The sequence below is a fragment of the Oncorhynchus kisutch genome, linkage group LG18 (assembly GCF_002021735.2).
Source record: "Oncorhynchus kisutch isolate 150728-3 linkage group LG18, Okis_V2, whole genome shotgun sequence".
NCBI lineage: Eukaryota > Metazoa > Chordata > Actinopteri > Salmoniformes > Salmonidae > Oncorhynchus > Oncorhynchus kisutch.
In genome coordinates, this window is record NC_034191.2 from 40058336 (window position 1) to 40079898 (window position 21563).

Genomic DNA, 21563 nt, shown 5'->3' on the forward strand with positions numbered 1-21563 from the left:
GGGCCGGCCCTAGCCTTTTAGGGTCCCTGGTTGGGGGGCCTCCCACCTAGCGGCAAAAAATATTTCAGTGCCCTGCCGCTTTAAAGTGGAGAGATTTAATTTTGAAAGTTGATTTCCTGCTGTTCTACACATTTTGCAATGGAGCGTAGAGAAAATGTTGCCGTTTCAAAACAAGTTTCCTGCAATTCTACACATTTTGCATGGGGAGGAGTGACATTTTTGTAATTTAGCAGACTTAAAGTTAGTGCATTCATCTTAAAATAGCTAGATGGGACAACAACATATCACAGGTATAGAAAGTACATTTGCAGTGGATGAGAGCTTCGACGGGGGCCCTAAGTGACCGCTTATGTCGCCTATGCCTAGGGCAGGCCCTGGGCTCAGCTATAGCCCGTACTGCCTGCCTAGACAGTCCAGAGTTTTGAATAATGCCAAAGGGTCACAGTTGTAAAGATTGCTTTTCTTTCTCCATGGTAATCAGAGAGAACTGCAGTTCCTTAGCTTGTGTGTGTGTGTGTATACCCCAACTCCCTCATTTTCATTGAAGCAAAATTATAATTTTCTGGCTAATAATGGGGGCCTCAAGGAGTTAAATATTCTGGTGTGGGTCCCTCAAGGGGACGAAAATGGGCCATTGTGTGGGCCTCAAGGGGGGGAAATGGTCCAGTGTGTTAGAAATGCCAGAACCGATTTCTGGTGCCAGTCCGCCCCTGCGATGAGGAACCAATTGAAACCTTGTCATATTTCATATCATACATGCATATCATATGTTGTGCTGTGCATCGCTTGAATAATCAGCCTTTCTAGCAACAGGTAGAAATAGTATCCTACATTTTTTATTAAGCAATCTAGGAAACTTTACACCCAGATAGCTTCAGAATAATCTAGGCTACAACAGCTGTTAGCTCCTATACATCCTGCCTTATAAAACCCAAATAATGTTCTTACTATGCCTCATTGTAAAAAATAGTTTATGGGCTAGGCTACTTTATATTTTCGATATTACTGTAGCAGGCAACCACTAAAAAGAGAGCTGAACAGTATAGGTCCACAACATGGGCTGAAAAAAGTAGGATACTGCGCAATTGTTTCTTATCCGAACTCTGGCGGTCCAATAAAGTGTTTTTATACATCTGCCTTGGATTTGCCACGTATTTCTACACATCAAGCGGCGTATTCTCGGAGAAAACCGAGATGGCTCAAGGCTGAGAATTTCACAGCAATGTGAAATCGTGTGAGATCCCTGTTTGTGTGTAGGCCACGGTCGACGTAATGTCACCTTGACGAGAATCTAGAGGAGCACGAGGGGCGCTCAGCATCTGTCTAGGCTGGACAGGGACAGGGAGAGAGGGTGTGTGCCGGCAAGTGTGTATGTGTGTGACAGAGGCAGTAAAGCCCGGCTCGGAGTGTTCGCGCGCACGGAGGATCACCTCCATTTGGTTTCTTCCACACGGAGATGGCTGGATTCCACACAGGTAGTAGCCTACTATATACTTCCAAGTTTCCTTTCCTATAGGTAGAGCAGTTTTTGAAAAAGGTTTATTTTAGAATCTGTTAAGGGGTGTAATTATGTATAAATATTTAGTCAACCCTGTTATGGAATTATAGGCTGTAGGTCTACACTATAACATAGGCGAATAACATAATAATTATGCCTACCCTAATAGGCTAATGTATTATTAATGATAATAATAATAATAGTAATCTCTGACTAAGCCACTTCATCGTGGCTGTTTTTTATTTTCATAAAATGTGCACGATAAGAATTCCAGTGAATGAGGCACTGTGGAGCGCCGTTAGAAGTTACGGCTCCAAATCAGCCTAGATTTACATCTTCCTGTACATCTTCCTGTGCATCGACCCTTGGTTAGTTGTCCGATTTTCACTAGATGGGATACAGTTTTCTCAGATTTGACATTTCATAGCAAGTTAGGAGAACTTACGCAGCAGGTTAGGATAATTAACGTAGCAGGTTAGGATAATTAGGTTAAAGTTTAGGAAAAGAGTTAGGGTTAGCTAAAATGCAAAAAAAAAAATCAGCTTTTGACGTTAATTTGACAAAATCTGTATCCCTTCTAGCATTGACCTAGTTGTCCCCGACACCTCCTCTTTCTTTATCATGTGACATTTATTTTATACTCTGTTTGCCGGAGAAAATCAGTTCATCCAATCGCGTTTCGAGAGGGGCGGCTCGTTTTCTCAACATTTGACAGGGATGAATCTGATCCTCGTGACGTCACCCGATACCCTGCGCTCCTACAGTCAGTCAGCGAAGGGATGCTCTGAACGAACGATTGCAGCATCTTTCCTGAGAGACTACAAACAATTCGCATCTCCCTCTAGCTTTGTATCCATTCTCGGCATTTTCTTCCCTTTGGACCCTCCTGAAAACCCACCTCTTGCCCTCCAACATCGACTGCAGGGTGTCTTCATGCACGAAAGGACGACCGGATAGAACACCATATTTTTATTTCAGCACTTTTCCTTTCCCTTTATTTATTTAACCTCTTTTGTCGTCTGTATATTTTTGTTTTGATCTTTTATTTAGTTGACCATTGCCTAACCGCAATACAGAGAGGAGCGCCATCGTTCTCCATTGCCTGATAGGAATATTGCAGTGGAGTGAAATAACACATATGAAGAAATTAATGGAAGATTAAATTAGCCTACGTTCTACAACACGTTTATATTATCTGGAACGGGACATAATTTATCTGTTCATTGGATTTTTGTTGAGGTTACGTTCCATACGCAGCGCAAGCATCGTCTTCCTCCGTTAGAACAAATAACCCATACTCTGCGTAGCATCTCGGTGTTCTCTGAAAAGGCGAGGATAACGCGCAAGATATTTAATTCGCAAGAATATACGCATTTTCGATTTTTGAATCGCTTCGTCTATTTAAATACATTTTTTTCAATAGGCTACGTTGCATAAAGGGATAAACGCATTTTCACCCAACCTACTTTTAAAATGATGGCCGGCGGGGCAGTACAACAAAACGGGATTTTCTTGAATCCTCACCATCACAATCAACAGCCGCACATGGAGTCGGATCCCCCTGATTCGCGTAAAAGGCCACTGGAGACCCCAACCGAGGCTAGCAGCACTAAACGCACAAACACGGGAGGTAAGTAAAAGATGGGGATGCGAGGGATTATCTCGAATGTGTGAATCCAGGTTATCCTTATGCGCACACTGGGGTAGCACCGAAAAAGGGAAAGGATGGCAGGTTGATTGTCTGATTATCATCTTGATGTGTAGCATGGCTCAACACAACACTAAAACTAGTGTTATTTAGTCATGTATAAAGCAACATTTGAAATATATTGCATCTTGTTGTAGTCTTCTTTTCATTGCATATATTTACAAAACAAGGAAAATCCTTTGTGTTGATGGAATGAGTACAATGAAGGGGGTGAGTGAGAGGGTGCTGATTTGGAGGGAACCCTCAGGTCTCAGAACACTCAGAACACTCTTAGAAAAAAAGGTGCTATCTTGAACCTAAAAGGGTTATTTCATTCATATTTTATTTCACCCATTTAGAGTTTTAAGCAAAGGAAATTGTGGATGTCCAAAATAACAGAACAGTCTCGAAACTACAAATAACTGAAAAACATTCCATTGTTGACCGCGCTCACATCCCTTGCTTTGTGACGGGTAATCGTGCGATAGTCGATAATCTGTCACATAGGCTACGCTACTCTAGTCTCTTTGCGTGCAATTGCTCAAGAAGACAGTAACATTCATGCAGACACCATTATTAGTAGGCCTTAATAAAGGAGCTTACAGTATATGTCGTCATTTCAGTGCAACATTGTCATCTGCTATTATGCAGTCACTGCTTATGCATCATTGTCATTGTAGCATAAAAAATACTGCAACGCTCATTAAAAGAAAGGCTACGTTGCCATTGAATACGTTCCAATCATGATTATGTTCACTTGTTGGAGCAAACATGGATGTCACCGTTGTTAATCACCATTTGTTTTTTGTTTACATGCTATCATGCACCAAGGATTATCATCCTCTACTGGCATTATTACTATACCATTAGTATTTACTTATCCTGTCTTCGTGGACTTTTGATAGGCCTAAAAAACATTTTTGAAGGAAAAAAAAGAAGAAGTTTTAGAATAGCTATTTTAGTGTGGCACACCTACCTACCACACACATAACAATATCATGATATTTTTTACAACCAGAAATAAGCCTATAGTGACCAAAGAAGTGATTTCCCATAACCTCTTGCGATGATTAAACACTGTCAAGGAAATTAAGTGAGGCAGCTTTGTTAAAAGGAATCGATGCACAGCTGCACATATCTAAAAACCATGCAGCACTCTTGGGAGACATTACCAACACACACATCTCATCCATTTGACCAAATGAAATGTCTGTGATTATGAGAACAAGCTAGAGTACAGTAGCCACACTTTCCCATGGAGTATTGTAGTCAACAGACGCCCAGTCAAAATATTTACACACACACATCTACTCAATGAGGTTGTTTTTGTTTACACATTGGAGTTGCTTTCTCTGAAATTATATAAAGAGCAATATCCTGGAAAGATACAAGCTTGATAAGAATACATTATAAAGGCTCGTACATGCTTAAAACGTAGTAAAGCGTTATAGCAGTCGGTTATATCGAGTTCAGTGTTACCAACCACTTCAATAGCTTGATGTTTTAATATTTGCAACATACAAACATTTAGAAATGGTTAACGAAAAGCTTTACTGAGACCTTTCTAAACAATACTCTCATGATCATAATACCCCAAAGTGATTGACTGTGTTCTATAGCAGAGCAACCATTGATACTATATGTAGGCTAGCTGGCGGCCTGTCCATATTGGAGCCCAATAGCTTAATCAACAGGCCTCGTGTGCAGGTTGTTTGTGGTTGAACAGAACCAGTACTTCAGGACATTGAAGCTAGTTACAGGGGGGTACAGTACCTCATAATCATTTGTGATAACATTAGTTTTGCCACACACACACAATGTGCTTCCTCTTCCTGTATAGTGGCCTTCCTGCAACCCCTTTTTGAAACTGAAGGCATTGTATTCCCTCACCAGGAATCACACTCTGAGGCACATGGTAAGAGAGACACTTTGATTTTGTTATTATTCTACTTTCTTTTGCTATTCGCTTACTAAATTACAATATTACTATAGCAGTTTGACAGTGATATGAATAGTTCCTAAAGAAAGGCAAAAAATAGTCTGCAGACTACAATAAATAACCCAATCTTTTCTGAAACTATTTTGGAAAACCTTTAAATCTGATTTCACATTTTCGGCCTACATCTTTTATTGAGCTAAAGATATCTCAATTCATAAGCATCTTATGTATATGGACTATCATGGAAGCTTGGATTATAAGCATATCATCTGCAAAACAAATGTAGCCATATGTTTTAAGTTTTATATAATTAAGTCCATAGCATCCATTTACATGTTATACTGCCATGCTTATTTTGCCATGCTATTCATATTTGTGGAATTTAACAAGTTATCATATTTATAATATTTGCATATCTATTGCATATATTGTGTATATTCAATTGGTTGTTTATAATTTCATAATTAACATGATCACCTTCATTCCTTTTGCATGAAATTGTTAAAAGGGGTTCATAGTTCAACCTCAATGAATGTTGTGTTCTCTAAATATTGTCTACTTTACTGAATGTTCATCTTTGTCTGAGAGTGCTTTGTGCTGTAGCCTGTAGAGGCTGTAAATCATGATTCTTATCAGGGGAAAAATCACTGACCTGGTTTGATTTATTTTACAATCCAGATGCTCGACTTGCTCCCACTGCATACCCATGGGACGCATATTAAGATAGGTCTTCAGTCCAACTCCCCTCTTATAAATAAATACATTTATATTCCCCTCTGTCCACTATAATAAGATATGTTGAAGTCATTTTGTAAATGGATGGACTGGCACCAAAGTGTCTTTAGTGGATAGTGGTGAGGAGGCCTTCTAATGGCCTTGCCAAATGACGTGAGGAGACTGGGAATAAGTCCGGGGAGGGGGACAGAGAGGGGGTGCAAAGATGACGAGGACCCAGACGAGCTAATGATGGGAGGGGGAGGGGGGGTGATGATTCCCCAACCCTCCCCCTCTGGCAGATACCATACACAGCACTGAGCCATCGGTCTATAGGACAGGGCCTTTGATGTTATCGATCACATCGCAAGTGTTTTGTGTTGCTTTCCAATCCGGAGCTGAGCGCCTCTCACGCATGCTTAAGTGACTTACCTTCCATGGATCAAACCGTTGGTGCTGAGGAGAATGCGTCACACTTTCACAGAGTGAAAAACACCAAAAGGGAGCAGATCTGCTTTTTATAGAGGCTTTGCATAAACATTTGCAAATTGATCTGTCAATGATGTTGAAGGAGCACCATGAACAAAGAGCAAATATAAGCTTTGCCCATCGCCTACCAATCTCGTAGCCACCCAGTGTGTGTTAGCCCGGGCTGTTGTAGCCGAAACACTTCTCTGCGGCATAGCTGTTTTTCAGCTGAGCGTTTCTAGGCAGCACGGCGCTCTCTTTCTCTCCATCCATGCTAATCATTACTCTCCTTCAGCCCATCACAACTGCTCCCTCTTCTCCACCTCCACCCACCACCTCATCATTCGCCAGCTGCCATTGACTACCTACCCCCAGCAACCGCATATGCAGCCGTGTCTGCCCATCGATTACCATGAACATGAAGGGGGAGCTGCTTCTTCTTCATCATCAGTGTTTTTTTTAAGCACTGCGTCAAAAAAAAAATCCCATTGTATAGGGCGGGGTTTGGGTTGGGGCGGGTGAAATGGTGGCTTACAATTGGGCGCAGGAGTCGCCTGTCTCCTCCAGCGGGTTGCTGAGTGGAGGAGAGGCCTCGCAATGAATATGGATGAGAGTGATGAAAAGAGCGATGCAGAGGGGAAGATCTAGCCCCCTCTCGAAACAGCCATGCTCGACGAACAATGCACAGCGCCTTTCACACACTCACGCGCTAGAGAAGGAGCGCCACTCAGTATGGGCATTAGCATAGTTCAGATAGCCGTGTCCGGAAAGGCTCAAAAGTGGACACTAGAAGGGGTGACATTTTGAAAAAGCTACTCACGGGTTAGACCAAACCGAAACACATTAAGTGCCTGGCTACATAAGAAACAGAGGACAGCCACTAGGAGGTTCATACAGATTAACTGGTGACCTTGAAAACACTCCCAGACAACAGAATGGCTACAGATGTGAAATACTTTTTTATTTGGTCTTATTCATGTTCTAGGGTTTACTCAGAGTAGCTCCCATATAGAACCAAGACCGGTGGTTGTCCACTAACTGGTTTGGAGATTTAACTTGAACAAAAGGAGTGGAGGGTGAGACCAAGGCCCGCTCCCCCACACAATCTCCCCAGCTTAAGTGAATTGCATTTTTCCAACACCCCATTGCTTTAGCCTAGCCCAGAATCCCACCCAGCCGCCGACACCAGATCTCCAGATTTGAACCGTCCAGGCTGATGGAGCCTATTCTGGGCTCCAGGACTCCTGGGAGCCCCTAGCAACGGATTGCTGTGTTTACAAACTAGTTTATTATGTCAGATACCTATTCATTATTTATTGTAGCTACCCCTTACATACACACATAATGACAAACACACACACACTTGAACGAATGACACTGATCCAACGCCAAGCATACTAGGAGTAAGACATGTGGGATGCATTCTGACCTAGCTGGCTCACTTTGTTGTTTTCCCAATAGAGCACATAGGGAGTGGTGAGTTGGAAGCATTTCTCTAAAACACACATATGCATGCATACACAAACATGCATAAAAACACACACACACAGAATAGGTGACTGATTTTCCTCCATTAAAGGGTTCACTTCCCCAGTCAGAGGAACTAATGGATACCATTTTCATCTCTCTGTGTCCAATAAGAAGGAAGCCAGAGGTAGTTTCGCAAGCCAATGCTAACTAGCATGCTAGCAGATATCCATAGGCTTCCAGTCATTGCGCTAATGCTAGTTAGCAATTGCGCTAGCACTAGTTAGCAACTTCCTTCAAACTGCTCACAGAGACATAAAAATGGTATCCACAAGTAGATAAAGGGCCTCATTGCCAACATCTTGACGTATCCCTTTGAGTCTTATGCAATGACAAGTGAGGGGAAATGACTGTGTTCCGGCAGAAATTGTAACTGCTGGGATGTGTCCCTGTTTTTGTTGTGTGAGGGGAAAGAAAACAAAGACCCTTGGCAACCAGGAACCACAATCCTGATGCCTAATATCTGCTCAGGGCGGATCACATCTCTTTCAGGTCTATGCTCATTTAAATCAATCCATCCACAGTCCTCACTGGGATGCATCAGACAATTATTTAAAACCCACAACAGTTCAGCATGAAGCCTCTTCTCACAAAACATACTAATTCAATCTGAGGATCTTATGCCCTAGCCTGACTTGGCTATTTTCTGACAGCGCCTGGGAAATATATCTGACAGGGCAAGTGGTTTTATTTTTACCTATCAGAGATCGATGTAGAATGTGTGCTTGTCTAGACAGGAGTAGCCGAGCAACTGTGCGCAGTCATCATGCTTGATTAGTACGGGCTGCATGCAGGTTTATCATCTGAGCAACTGGGACTAGCCATGATACAGGCAAATCTGTATAACAAATTATTAAAGACAGAGACAATTAGAAATCATTTCTATGTATAAAAGTGACCCACTGTGTATGAAAGGCATGTGTTTACTGTTTATGAGATGTTTATATGGATATACAGTATGTATGTATGTATGTATGTATGTATGTATGTATGTATGTATGTATGTATGTATGTATGTATGTATGTATGTATGTATGTATGTATGTATGTATGTATGTATGTATGTATGTATGTATGTATGTCCACCTGTCTGTGTGTGTATTTGTTGTATTTGTGTGTGTTGTGTACTTGTATGATGTAGTTTGTATGAGGGTTCATGTGCAGCAGCAGAACCCGTTTGTGTTTGATATTATTTATTCATTCCATTATTAATTGAGGCTGGTTAAAAGTAGACCCATCCCAATCAAAACGAGGTCAGTCTTGGCTTTATTGGGAATCTGGGTCAATGCAGAACGCAGGCAGTTCTGCTGTTTCTTATACTCAGTTCAAGCAGGTTTACTGTCAGACATTGCTGTGTGGGAGAAAACAATTCTGTAACTTGCTTTAAAAGGCCATCCCAGCTCTATGCATGATTTCATTGCTATGACCTTACTCCCAGTTAGAACGGAAAGTATCGTATTTCCTCCTTGTGTAAAGCGCTCTCTGTACATCACCCTTGGGTGGGTTCAACAGACCAGGTCCCAGATGGTGCCAATGGTGCAATTTTATGATTTGGAGAATGCTGAGGAGAACAGCAGTGCTGAGAAAATGATATTTCTAACAAACAGACTCTTTGCACACACACACACACACACACACACACACACACACACACACACACACACACACACACACACACACACACACACACACACACACACAGACACACACACTGCCATCCACAAACAAACAGTCACAGAAAACACAACAAATGGGGGTGCATCGATTAATGAGATTATAGCAGGACCAGTGAATGTTTTGATGAAAGATAATGAACTCTCTTAATTAGCTGCTGATTCCCCCAGCTAGGCCAAAAACCTCTTATGTCTGCCTGCCTGCACCCCTCTCACCATCTCCCTCAACCAACTCTCTATAAGGTACTCAGTGTTCTTCGTTAGAAATAGCATGACACTCCTGAACACATGCTAGGAAGTCATCAATACAAGAGATGTCGCTATTTTATTGCGACTCAAGTCAAAGTGTGAGTGTAGCCGTCATTATAAGCAATCACCCACCACCTTCTCCACATCTTGCACAGTTGATTGATTTCTGTTGCGTTAGTATGGAACAGGTATTATGGCATGTTCCATCCATAGCGTAGCTTGCACATCAACATTGCATATGTGTCGTGAAGTGACACAAAACCATGCCCTCGTAATAATAATCCTATTTATATCTGCCGCCTTGGGGGAGGCAACCTGGATTACTTGTGGTGGAATATTAAGAGAGGACGAGAGGACTGGTTGAGATACTGGGATACAATGTCACCTTAACCCTACCAACATATTTTATATACGCATATTACCAACTTGGGTCATTTTGACCCCAAGAAGAAACTATTGGAAAAAGCAACATTCATAGAAAAATAACAACTTTATTATTTTCAGATATGATTTTTTTTAACCAAAACAGACTGTTATTTTAGAAAATGTACAGTTCATTAGCATCTGTAAAACTGAAATAAAAAATGGCGTTATACACATCCACATGAACACTGAAAAGCAGATTTACCATAATTTGATTGTAGTATCATTCAGTTAAGTAAATATTAATTGTGTCATATTTGTGGTAAAAATGTCTGTCAGTACACCAAAATTTGAAATATGCTACATTTTTGGGACAAAATGGAATTCACCTATTGATCCTGAGAGACATATGGCTTAGTTTTCTTCATTTACATATCCCACAGCCAGCATTAGCATTACTGCTAGTGAAACAATGGGAGTGGTAGGGCCTCTGGCAGGATGCTTCAAAAAGCATACCCAAATCCTCAAGTCACTTCAAAATAAATGTTATAGCAACCAAAAAACCATAACAAGTTGCACAAATATAGAATATTGTAGAGTATTAAAGGAATTCTGGTATTTATATAACATTAAAAAAAAATGTTATATAACTATTTTTCAGAGAATACACACTAATACAGCACTATGTGTACATTCAGAGGGGAGCTAGCTGGTTTCTGTGTTATAATTCTACCAAGCATTCATACCACTGATGTACTTTTATGAGCTGTTTTGAATGCAACTAAGCATATGTCTACGGTCATTTAGATTTTGTACACGGTCATACCTAGTTACATGTTATAACCATAGCCAAGTACATAAGGTGCTCCATTTTTGCAGGTGATCTGTCTATCAGGTTAAGATCACTCCAACAGGTCCCCCTCCACCTTCTGAGGATTTGTCTAGCTTAATATTATGTCTCTGGAGAAACCAAATAAATTGTTTTTTAGATTTGCCCTAGAACAGGGATCTCCAAGAGGGATCTCCAAGAGCTCTCCAGTTCCTGGAGAGCTACCCTTCTGTCGGTTTTCCTTTCAATCCCTGTTGTAACTAACCTGCTTCAGTTTATCAACTAGCTCGTTATTAGAGTCAGGTGTGCTAGATTTGAATTGAAGCTAAAACCCGCAGGACGGTAACTCTCTAGGAACAGGGTTGAAGGGATTCAGAACATATCGGATTTCTGTATTACAGTTCTATCAAGTATTTACACCATTGGCAGACTTTGTATACCATTGGCAGATTTTTATATTCACAAAAATAAGGTAATTTTGGTTTTGTACAGTGTCATACGATACGTGGTATAAAAAAAGTACAATTTTGGGTGAGTACATGGGGAGCTGTAACTCTACAGATGATCTGTCTATCTGGTCAAAATCACTGATACTGCTCCCCCTCCACCCTCTGGTGGCATGGATAACTTTAATTTTTTTAAAGTCCATATTAAACAATTATTTAGATTTATTAAGAAAAAGTTGATTGACAAATTCATAAAATTAAAAATTAGAATAGAATAAACCACATTTGGGATATGGTCAAAAGTATGCCTTTGAGGTCAAATGACCCAAGTCGGTAGTTTGAGGGTTAAAGTCCCAGCCAGGGAAGAGGCTATAGACCTTAAAGTCACAGTCAGGCAAGAGGCTATAGACCTTAAAGTCACAGTCGGGGAAGAGTCTATAGACCTTAAAGTCCCAGCCAGGGAAGAGGCTATAGACCTTAAAGTCCCTGTCAGGGAAGAGGCTGTAGACCTTAAAGTCACAGTCAGGCAAGAGGCTATAGACCTTAAAGTCACAGTCAGGGAAGCGGCTATAGACCTTAAAGTCCCTGTCAGTGAAGAGGCTGTAGACCTTAAAGTCACAGTCAGGGAAGAGGCTATAGACCTTAAAGTCACAGTCAGGCAAGAGGCTATAGACTTTAAAGTCACAGTCAGGGAAGAGGCTATAGACCTTAAAGTCACAGTCAGGCAAGAGGCTATAGACCTTAAAGTCACATTCAGGCAAGAAGCTATAGACCTTAAAGTCCCTGTCAGGGAAGAGGCTATAGACCTTAAAGTCCCTGTCAGGCAAGAGGCTATAGACCTTAAAGTCACAGTCAGGCAAGACACTATAGACCTTAAAGTCACATTCAGGCAAGACGCTATAGACCTTAAAGTCCCTGTCAGGGAAGAGGCTATGTCCGGTTGCTGGCTTAAGGCTTCCGCATGCTTCTGTTCGGCTGGCGCCTAGGTATGTGAGTGTGCTCGACCGCTTGATAAACTAGAAAAAAGCAACAATATAAACGTTTCTACATCTTGAGATGCCATAGCCAGTATACACTTCCTCAAACTAGTCATTCATTTTGGAGATCTTAGTCGTGCAATTTTACATCTAACTAGGATGTTTGGTGCAGTATTTCTGTTCATGAAAATGAGTCGTCTATCGTTGAATGGCAACAAACACTTAATTGAAGAATCCCTACTGTTGACCAATCACTGAACTGTTTTGGATAGGAAGCATGTGGACGCTTCAGCAGGCAGGTAGCCATCGCCATACAGAACAAAGGCACTTTTGTTTTCCGAAAGGGGGTGGGTAGCTTTGTTTCCTCTCTGGCTGCTAAACCCCCCATTTGCCCACTTTGAAGCAACGCCTTCATGTCTTCAAGCTTTTGATGTTTCAGTTGTGTTCCTACTACAGTAGCCTGTGTGTCTTCTTGTTTTGTCCTATATCCAAGGAGGGTGGGTGGAAGAACAGAAGCTGAGAGCAGTGTACAAGTTTTCCCTGTTATGTGTACAGTAGTTTTGAAACTGGCCAAAGTGTAAGGGACATTTATGGAAACCAGACTGTAGGGGGTAGATGGTATAAATATGGGAGTATGGTTATGCAATGTGTGAGTGTGTTTCCAAAAGCATTACATCTATTTGATTAGATTTAACAAATCCCATAGCCCTTTATTAATAACGGTCTGCCAAGATGATGACAAAGAGCAGATACTTCTGTGAAACGCTAAAATGAGATTAAATCAATTTGTGAAATGATTTATGGCTGTAAATGCATAGAAAGAGGATAGTTGTTGTGGATTGTCGTCATAATCTAATCATGCACTAAGATGATTTTCTGTAGAGTTTAAGGATGCCTGAAAGATGAATGGATAGGTTGAGGGGGAGAAGGGTGGGGTGGGGGTGGGGGGACTGTGCAAAACAGAGATGGATGATAGTGGCTGTGCGATTTTAGTATAGGTAGATTGATCACCTACCTGAGTGTAGTACATTCTCACTTTCTTTTTCCGTTTCCTGCCTGCAGAGGAAGGTGAGTACTTCCTGAAGGTGCTGATCCCCAGCTATGCGGCCGGCTCCATCATTGGCAAGGGAGGACAGACCATCGTCCAGCTGCAGAAAGAGACCGGCGCCACCATCAAACTGTCCAAATCCAAAGACTTCTACCCTGGTGAGTGCTCGTTGACCACTGCTATATTTCAATCAATGACGTCGTATTTTAGAGATCTTTCAATATAAATGAGCTTATTTCAGGAGTCTCCTATATGTATTTATTTATTGACCTCTGCCCCTCAAAGAGGCTTCCCCTTTCCCAGACGTGTTGTGTCTGGAACCTGATTCCACTGGGTAACAGACATGGCCTCTGTCAGGGCTCATGCAGCCGTGGATCACATAGGGACATGCGAGTGAACACAGAGTCAAGTTCGCCACAGATACAGGATTAAAGGGTTAGTTAAAGGTGAAATTGTATTTGCCTAAACTCTTAATTCCCTCATGACATGACGTTTTTGCACGGCTAGACACATGAGATGCGCCTCAGCTGTGTGCCCAGCCTGTCAGTGAAGCAGCTTGTGTGCTCGATGAGAATTTGCTCTGAACTTCACAGGCAGGAAGGGATACATTGAAATTATGAGACGAACCAATCGCTGTACATGTTATATCTCTATCGCACTCAATGGGATTCTTGTCTGGACATGTGAAATGGGAGAAGGTGCAATCTGTTTCAGATGTTGGGCTCCTTGTTCGAAGAGCATTGTAATTCCCTGTACATCCTTCTACTGCTAGCCCTGTCAACAGAACAGGCCATCTCTGTTGTATCTCCTCTCCCTGGGACTGAAGACCCCATACTCCAGCCAGCTAGAGCAGATGCAAGGTGCGAGAGCCCCACCACCCTCGACTCCCCAAAACATCCCAAACCCTCCTCCCTTATTGGAATTGGCAGTAACCAGTGATCTGATGTTGAGAACGGCCTTGTTGAGATAGAGATTGAAAAGGACCACAGAAAGAGGGAGGGAAAGAGTGAAAGGGAAAGAAAATAAAGAAAATGAAAGAGATGGCTGTAAAGGCCCTTTTCTGTCGTCTAGGGGGGAGTGCGGGGGGGGGGGGGTATAGAGGAACTGTGTAGGGGGGGGGGGGGTGTCCTTCCTCTGCACTGAAGGAGGCATCTGTATGCAAATGAGCACCGGCACTGCTCTTCCTGGCTGACAAATCAAAAGGTCCACCTGCTGCGATGTCCCGTCTGGGGTTTCACCAGGGGGGCACGGAGGTAGGCGCTGGGCAAGGTGGGTGCCATGGGGAATGATGGGGGGAAAAGTAGAGTCAAGCCAGAAGGAATGGCTGTGTAGTGCTTGAGACTTTGTCCCACAGCACAAGACGTGCTCCTTCAATTCATCCTGGGATAGTGCCTCACCAGCATTTCATTGCCAACCAATTAGTTGGCCACAGTAGTATTGGGCCAAGACAGGCAACCATTCATTATTATAGGAGCCAAGATTTATTAGATACAGCCCCTTGCAAATACAGGCCCCTGCGACATTTACTGGAAAGTAGCGACCATATTTTACTGCGACCTTGCGTCGGCAGAGTGGAGGCCCGCTGCTCTATTTTACAAGGGCTGAAAAAAAATCTCTATGACAGCATCATTGCTCATACCTGCAGGTGTCTGGGCCTATAGGGAGAGAAGGTAAAGGATGCTGCAGCCACTCGTGTCATCCATTACTCTTTCTTTGGGGATCACAAGTGGAATAAAGATATTAAGACATTAGCTATCGCATCCAGAGTGCAATTGGAAATGATCAGGCTTTTCTTTCTCATGCTCTATGTGATATTGAAGTTTGAGAAATGCCAGAAACGGATTAAGAAAGTCAACATGCCCTCAGATGGCTATTAGCCTCAAGGCGCTATGTGCTCGTTCGCTTTCATATGTTAGCTACCGGCTAAGGAATACAAGAAGATAGCTAGGTGTTTTCCAGTCCAATTATCATCCAGGTGATGAGCTTACTTGTTCTGGGTCACCTCTCCAGTCTTTGGAAGCTGTCTACTGTCTCCAGAGACTGTAAGTAGGTCAAGAGAACGGCGGTGGCGTCTCTTCCCACCTTTAATATGAGGACCATTTTGCGTCAAATTTGGGAGATACAAATGCTTATGAACACATGGTTCATAAAGACCACAGCCTTAACATGCCTTTGACCCATGAACCCACCTACAGGTTACCACCTACAAATGTTTGCCCCTGTGACACCCCATCCCTTAGGAAGACCTCCCAGTATGACATCACCACAGGGACGGTTTAATGGGGCTCAAAGGTGATGGTGGAAGAATAAAGAACTCTCCTTTTAAGTGAGAGACAGTCTTGTCATTTGTTCCTAAACGTGGACTCCCTCCACGTTTAGTTTGTCCCGACCAACCGCTCACTGATCTTCCCCTGTCCCTCCGTATCGCTGGAGCGTGGCACCATATTGAAGCTTTGTCTTAATCCTCTGTCATGATTGCAGTTTTCAGGATTTAATACCTAGCCAACCCCCCCCCTCCACCAAAGCATTATCAACATCACTGATTTTTCCCTTCCGAGCCGCTTAGTCTATAAGCTTTTTGACTGAAAGATGAAAAGCCGCAATATTGCATATCCAACTCGTCTGGCTGAAATGAGTTTCCTGTTTGTTTTCATTTACGGTCTATTTTCTAGATTGAATCATTATTACCGTCTGTGGTTTAATTCAGTTATTCAGTTAATTCAGTATATCATCTAAATACAATTATTATTATGTTGATTCTGACTGAATTTCAGAAATATTGTGATGAATGTATAGTTTGATGTGCTGTGCTGCCTAACCAAGACCTTCACTATTAATATGAAGTTGTGTTGTCATTATCTAGACTGCACTCTCCCTTTTCATTTCTGGTCAGCCATGTTCCAGGAAGTAGTTTTATTCCAGGAAGTGATGCTGTCCAGGGGAGTAGTTAGATATGGGATGGGGCATTTTAAGGCTAATGGTAGAAGGATACCACTATTTTGACTGTCTTTTGAAGTTATTCTCTGTGAACTCACACCTAGAGACTGGCCAGTTTGATTGGGCTGAGATAGCTGTGCCATGAACTGTTAATGATTTCTGTCATTGATTACGTTTAGAAAACATAGAAAATGTTCCCATATCCACCATTCCCAACATTATGCCACTGGCATACATGTACAGCTCATAGGAGGTTGGTGGCACCTTAATTGGGGAGGACGGGCTTGTGGTAATGGCTGGAGCGGAATGGTGGAATGGTATCAAATACATCAAACATGATTTGATGCCATTCCATTTGCTCCATTCCAGCCATTATTATGAGCCGTCCTCCCCCTCAGCAGCCTCCACAAAAGCAGCAATTCTCATTTTAATACACTCCATCTCCATTTTAAAACAATATCATAAAATCCACAGCACATGGCTGATGCTAGGTCAATGCCTGTGTGCATGTCAGCCTAGTATGTAGAGGGTCTTTGTTGAGCACCAGTAGTGACAGTGTCGCCAGCAGTAGAGGATCACAGGCTGGTGACAGGGAGTCCCGCGTCACCGTAGGGACAGAGAAGGTCCCCCTGATCCCACTGGCTTTGTTTTTGTTTTCCATCATGTGTGACGTCACCATCAAGCCAACGAATGGCCGACTGGCTGAATAATTCCTCGGTGCCAGTCAGTGCCTGAGCAATCACTGCGCAGCCTACCATGCCACCATGGGGCTGTCACGTCACAGGCAGGCAGCACACACAGGAGCAAACAGGAGCACAGGGAGGATTAGAATGATGATGATTAAACTACTACTTATCAGCCTCATCATCCACATTATCTTCACCAGGTTATTGTTTTGATTTGAATGGTTTTCTGGGATTATCAAGGTGGCCTTTATTGACCGTACGACAGCTATTTTTGTGACGTATTCAGTTTGCTGGACATTTTGTATGCTTCCCTGTCCACTCCATCACCCAGCTGACTTGTGTAACTAACCCCGAGGCTTCACTCACCTCTGCTACAGCCTGCGTCAGGCCACATCAATCACCCTGCCCAGCCAAGAAAGGCATGGCTAATCAATCTAATAGCCACATCCAGAGTGGAGTGCAGGACATTGTAGCTACCTGCAGACATGTATACCCACATGCATTTACCCCAATCTCTCTTCTTCCCTCCTACCCTTTGCAGCTATCCAATTTTGCAGCTCTCTCTCGCGCGCACTCTCTCTCTCTCTCTCGCTTGCTTTCTCTCTCGCTCTTGCTCTCTCTCTCATTAGCTACCTCTCTCTCTTTCGTCTTCCAAGTCTCCTCACTGTTTTGATCTCTCATTCATCTTGTATCCTTTGTTCTCTCTCTCCCTGATCTCTTCAGTCTCTAGGGTGCTGGAGCTTTGCCGGCTCCATGTGCTCCAGCTTTTTAATCAGATAGAATAATAAAAAAGAGCAAACTGGGACCGGCCATAAATATACTTCCACCAATATATCCCACAGATCAATTGTGCCGGGAGTGGAAGCAGGGTCTGCAGTGTACTACACCATGCCCGCCTGCTTCCTGCATGGTGAAATATGATTGTCATCAACCCCCTACACTCTTGACTATCACCCCCCCCCCCCCCCGACAACCCAATCACTGCATAACCTCCGTTGATTTAACAGGCCTAAGTATGTGTTTACTTCTGGAATTGAGAACTGTGACTAAGTGTGCAGAGAAAGGCTAAGGGAAGAGAGGCAGTCATCTTTTTCCACCCGGTGAGTTTTATCACACAGTTACTCATATCCCCCCAGACTCCCCCTGCGCCACCACAGCCAGTTAGTCTGATAACTCACACCTAAGTTAGAGTTAAAAAAGAGCAATGTTTTCATGAAAGTGCTTGAATAAAAACCAAACGGGGGGCATCATTCCAGCTGAAATTTTATGTCATGAAACAAGTTTTTTTTTTTTTTAAGTCATGCAACAAGACTTGTTTAAAGCTCATTTTTCAAATATTCTCTCCGGGAAAAGAATGCAGGGGACAGTGAATCCAGTCATTATCTAATTTCTTTTAAGAATCTTTGAATAGGATCCTTTTCTGTGTCTAAATGGGGGATATCTGACCCTGTGAATCCCACTCCACAAGGCACCTGCCAATCACCATACCATCACACCTGGCAACCAATCAGAATACACCTCTGTGGTTGCCGGCACTGTAGACAGACCAGAGCTATCCTGGGATTGGCTGTAGCCGGGCTGGCTGGCAGAGAGGGACGGGGGCTTTTGTTACAGGCCGATTATGTACGAGGGGAGTCGAAAATAGCCCGCCTCAATCATTCCTTTGTGCTGGCATGACAAAGCTCTGCCCCAGCTGTGCTGTCTCCTCTCTGGGACTATGCAACAACTGCTACTGCCTGGCCTAAAGAGGCCCAGACCTACATAGGACTAATCTGCACTAGAGCCTGTTTGTTGGAGGGTGTTGATGTAGGTATATTCATATCTATGGTTGAAGGCACAAGGAAAGAAATGGCTCTGGGTTTTTTGTTTTTGAGGAAGTAGCTGTATGAATGGATGAGGTTTCTGAGAGAGAAGCTGTAAGGGATGAAGTGAAAGTGGAAGGAGAGAGGTGTGCGTTAATTAGAGGTGGAAATGTGTATGTGACAGATTGGGGGAACAGAGAGAATGGGAGGGAGAAAGGGAATGAGAGAGTGAAAGAGAGAGCGATGAAGGAAAGCAATATCCAGTAGATTGAATATGCAGTGATTTGAATATCCAGTGGACTGAATATCCAGTGGTTTGAATGGTCAATGATGGCTATTAATGACAATAGAGTCTTTGACATTGTGACCGCTCAGCCCCTCAAGGGTGGGGGAAGGGGTGAGCGAGTTGGTCTCCCATCTGCCTCAAGAGGGTCATGTCACACCGTGTGTGGTGTGTGATGTAGTGTGTGTGGTGTGGTGTAGCGTGCGTGGTGTGTGATGTGTGATGTAGTGTGTGTGGTGTGGTGTAGCGTGCGTGGTGTGTGGTGTGTGATGTAGTGTGTGGTGTGGTGTGTGATGTAGTGTGTGATGTAGTGTGTGTGGTGTGGTGTAGCGTGCGTGGTGTGTGTGGTGTGTGATGTAGTGTGTGTGGTGTGGTGTAGCGTGCGTGCGTGGTGTGTGTGGTGTGTGATGTAGTGTGTGTGGTGTGGTGTAGCGTGCGTGGTGTGTGTGGTGTGTGATGTAGTGTGTGTGGTGTGTGGTGTAGGGTGTGTGTGGTGTGTGATGTAGTGTGTGTGGTGTGGTGTGTGGTGTGGTGTAGCGTGCGTGGTGTGTGTGGTGTGTGATGTAGTGTGTGTGGTGTGGTGTAGCGTGCGTGGTGTGTGTGCAGGCAGGCCTTTAGAACTGGACTACAGTTGTATCAGTTTTTGAATGTAATGCATTTGTTTGGTTGCTAGCTTGAGCTCATGTTTGGTTGTGTCGTATAAGTTTGATAGCTACAGTAATTCTACCAGTGGAGGCTGGTGGGAGGAGCTATAGGAGGACAGGCTCATTGTAACGGCTGGAATGGAATACATGCAACCGTATCAAACAGATCAAACATATGGAAACCACGTTTGACTCCATTCCACCGATTCCATTCCAGTCATTACAATGAGCCTGGCCTGCTATTGCTCCTCCCACCAGCCTCCACTGAAATCTATTATCTAAGGAGATACAAATCCAGGCTTTCTAACTCATTGTACTATCCTAGCAGTTAATCAAATAATGCAACTCACTCTCCATGTCTTGTCAATGCCATGAGTATGATTTGATAAAATCACAATATATGTTGTTGTTGTGTACAACCCTGCTAAAGTCAGCAGAATATAGTTGATGGACAACAGACAACCGCTTGCCTATCTCTTCTCATCTTGTCATCGGCTGCATATTTTCTGTGAGTTTATCAGAAAAGTCAGTGGTCTTTATTTAGGTTTGCTTGGCTAAGCAACAAGGTTTGCCTCTTCAGACAAAAAGAGGGGGGGGGGGGGGAATGTTACTGTGGAACACGCCATGAGTGACAGTATAGGAGACAACAAACATTCTGGCTTCAATAACAGAGTCAAGTTGGGGAGAGGAGAGAGGACTTGACATGTTCTCTCCTGAAACATGTTGTCACAAAGCTCAGCCCCACCCACTGAGATGTCTGAATCACCACCACAATTGACTTGCTTTGTGATCTGAATTGAGCGGATGGGATGATATTGGAAGAATTGTGATATATTAGAGAGCTGAAAGGGAGACAGAGAGCGACTGCCTGTGTTCGATCACAGGAGGTTGGTGGCGCCTTCATTTGGGAGGACGGGCTTCTGGTAATGGCTGGTGCGGAATTAGTCGAATGGTATCAAATACATGGTTTCATGTGTTTGATGCCATTCCATATGCTCCGTTTCAACCATTATTATGAGCCGTCCTCCCCTCAGAAGCCTCCACTGGTGCGCATGCATGCTTGGGTGTGTATACGTGTGTACGGTGTTCTCGAGGTACAAAGCAGGAGACAACACGCCCCTCGTACTCCAACTCCCAAAACAAAGCGGGTTTTGTGGGACTGCGCTGCACACCCGGTTGCCTTGGTGATCGGAATGAAAGTGACAGTTCCCCAAGCAACAGAGCCCTCCTCCTCCTCGCCATCTCCCTCCTCCCCCTCCTCTTCCCTACCCGCGCCAGCAGGTGTAGCAGGAAGAGGAAGATGTCTGTCACTTCTGGCCTTGTGTCTCTGCTAGAGGAGAGGAGAGTGAAGTGGGAATGCGGCTGCGCAGCACATCTGCAATTCTCCGTTGTTCGACTCACATCGAGGGCGCACAGATTCAGGGAACCAATGGGTAGCGAACAGACGTTTCTGTGCGCTTGGGAAAGGATGGGAAGTAAAAACACAACACCTTTTATTCAAGTACTTCCTTGAGAACAGAACTGGATTGTTTCGATGCCTTTTTGGATTCGACAACATTGGGCTCCGAGCATAGTCTCCTGTGATTGCACACTCACAACTAGAGGTCGACCGATTAATCAGAATGGCCGATTAATTGGGGCCAATTTAAAGTTTTCATAACAATCAGAAATCGGTATTTTGGGGTGCCGATTTGTCTATTTATTTAGGTAAGTTTAGCTAGCATTAAACTTATCTTATAAAAAACAATCAATCCTAATCACTAGTTGACTACTCATGGTTGATGATATTACTA

The 21563-nt window shown here is 43.4% G+C and overlaps 1 protein-coding gene across 2 annotated transcripts in view; it reads left to right on the forward strand.

Annotated features, from left to right (window-relative positions):
* The first annotated feature begins 2254 nt into the window (after positions 1-2254).
* Positions 2255-21563, forward strand: part of nova2 (uncharacterized LOC109909591) — a 73795-nt gene continuing 54486 nt past the window's right edge. Inside the window, exons 1-3 of one of the 2 annotated variants that reach the window (XM_031796050.1) lie at positions 2255-3128; positions 5026-5100; positions 13433-13576. In XM_031796050.1, the coding sequence (XP_031651910.1) occupies positions 2972-3128; positions 5026-5100; positions 13433-13576 (376 nt within the window). In that variant the 5' untranslated portion in view covers positions 2255-2971. The remainder of the gene's footprint in view (positions 3129-5025; positions 5101-13432; positions 13577-21563) is intronic. The other variant, XM_031796051.1, reaches the window with a different exon arrangement.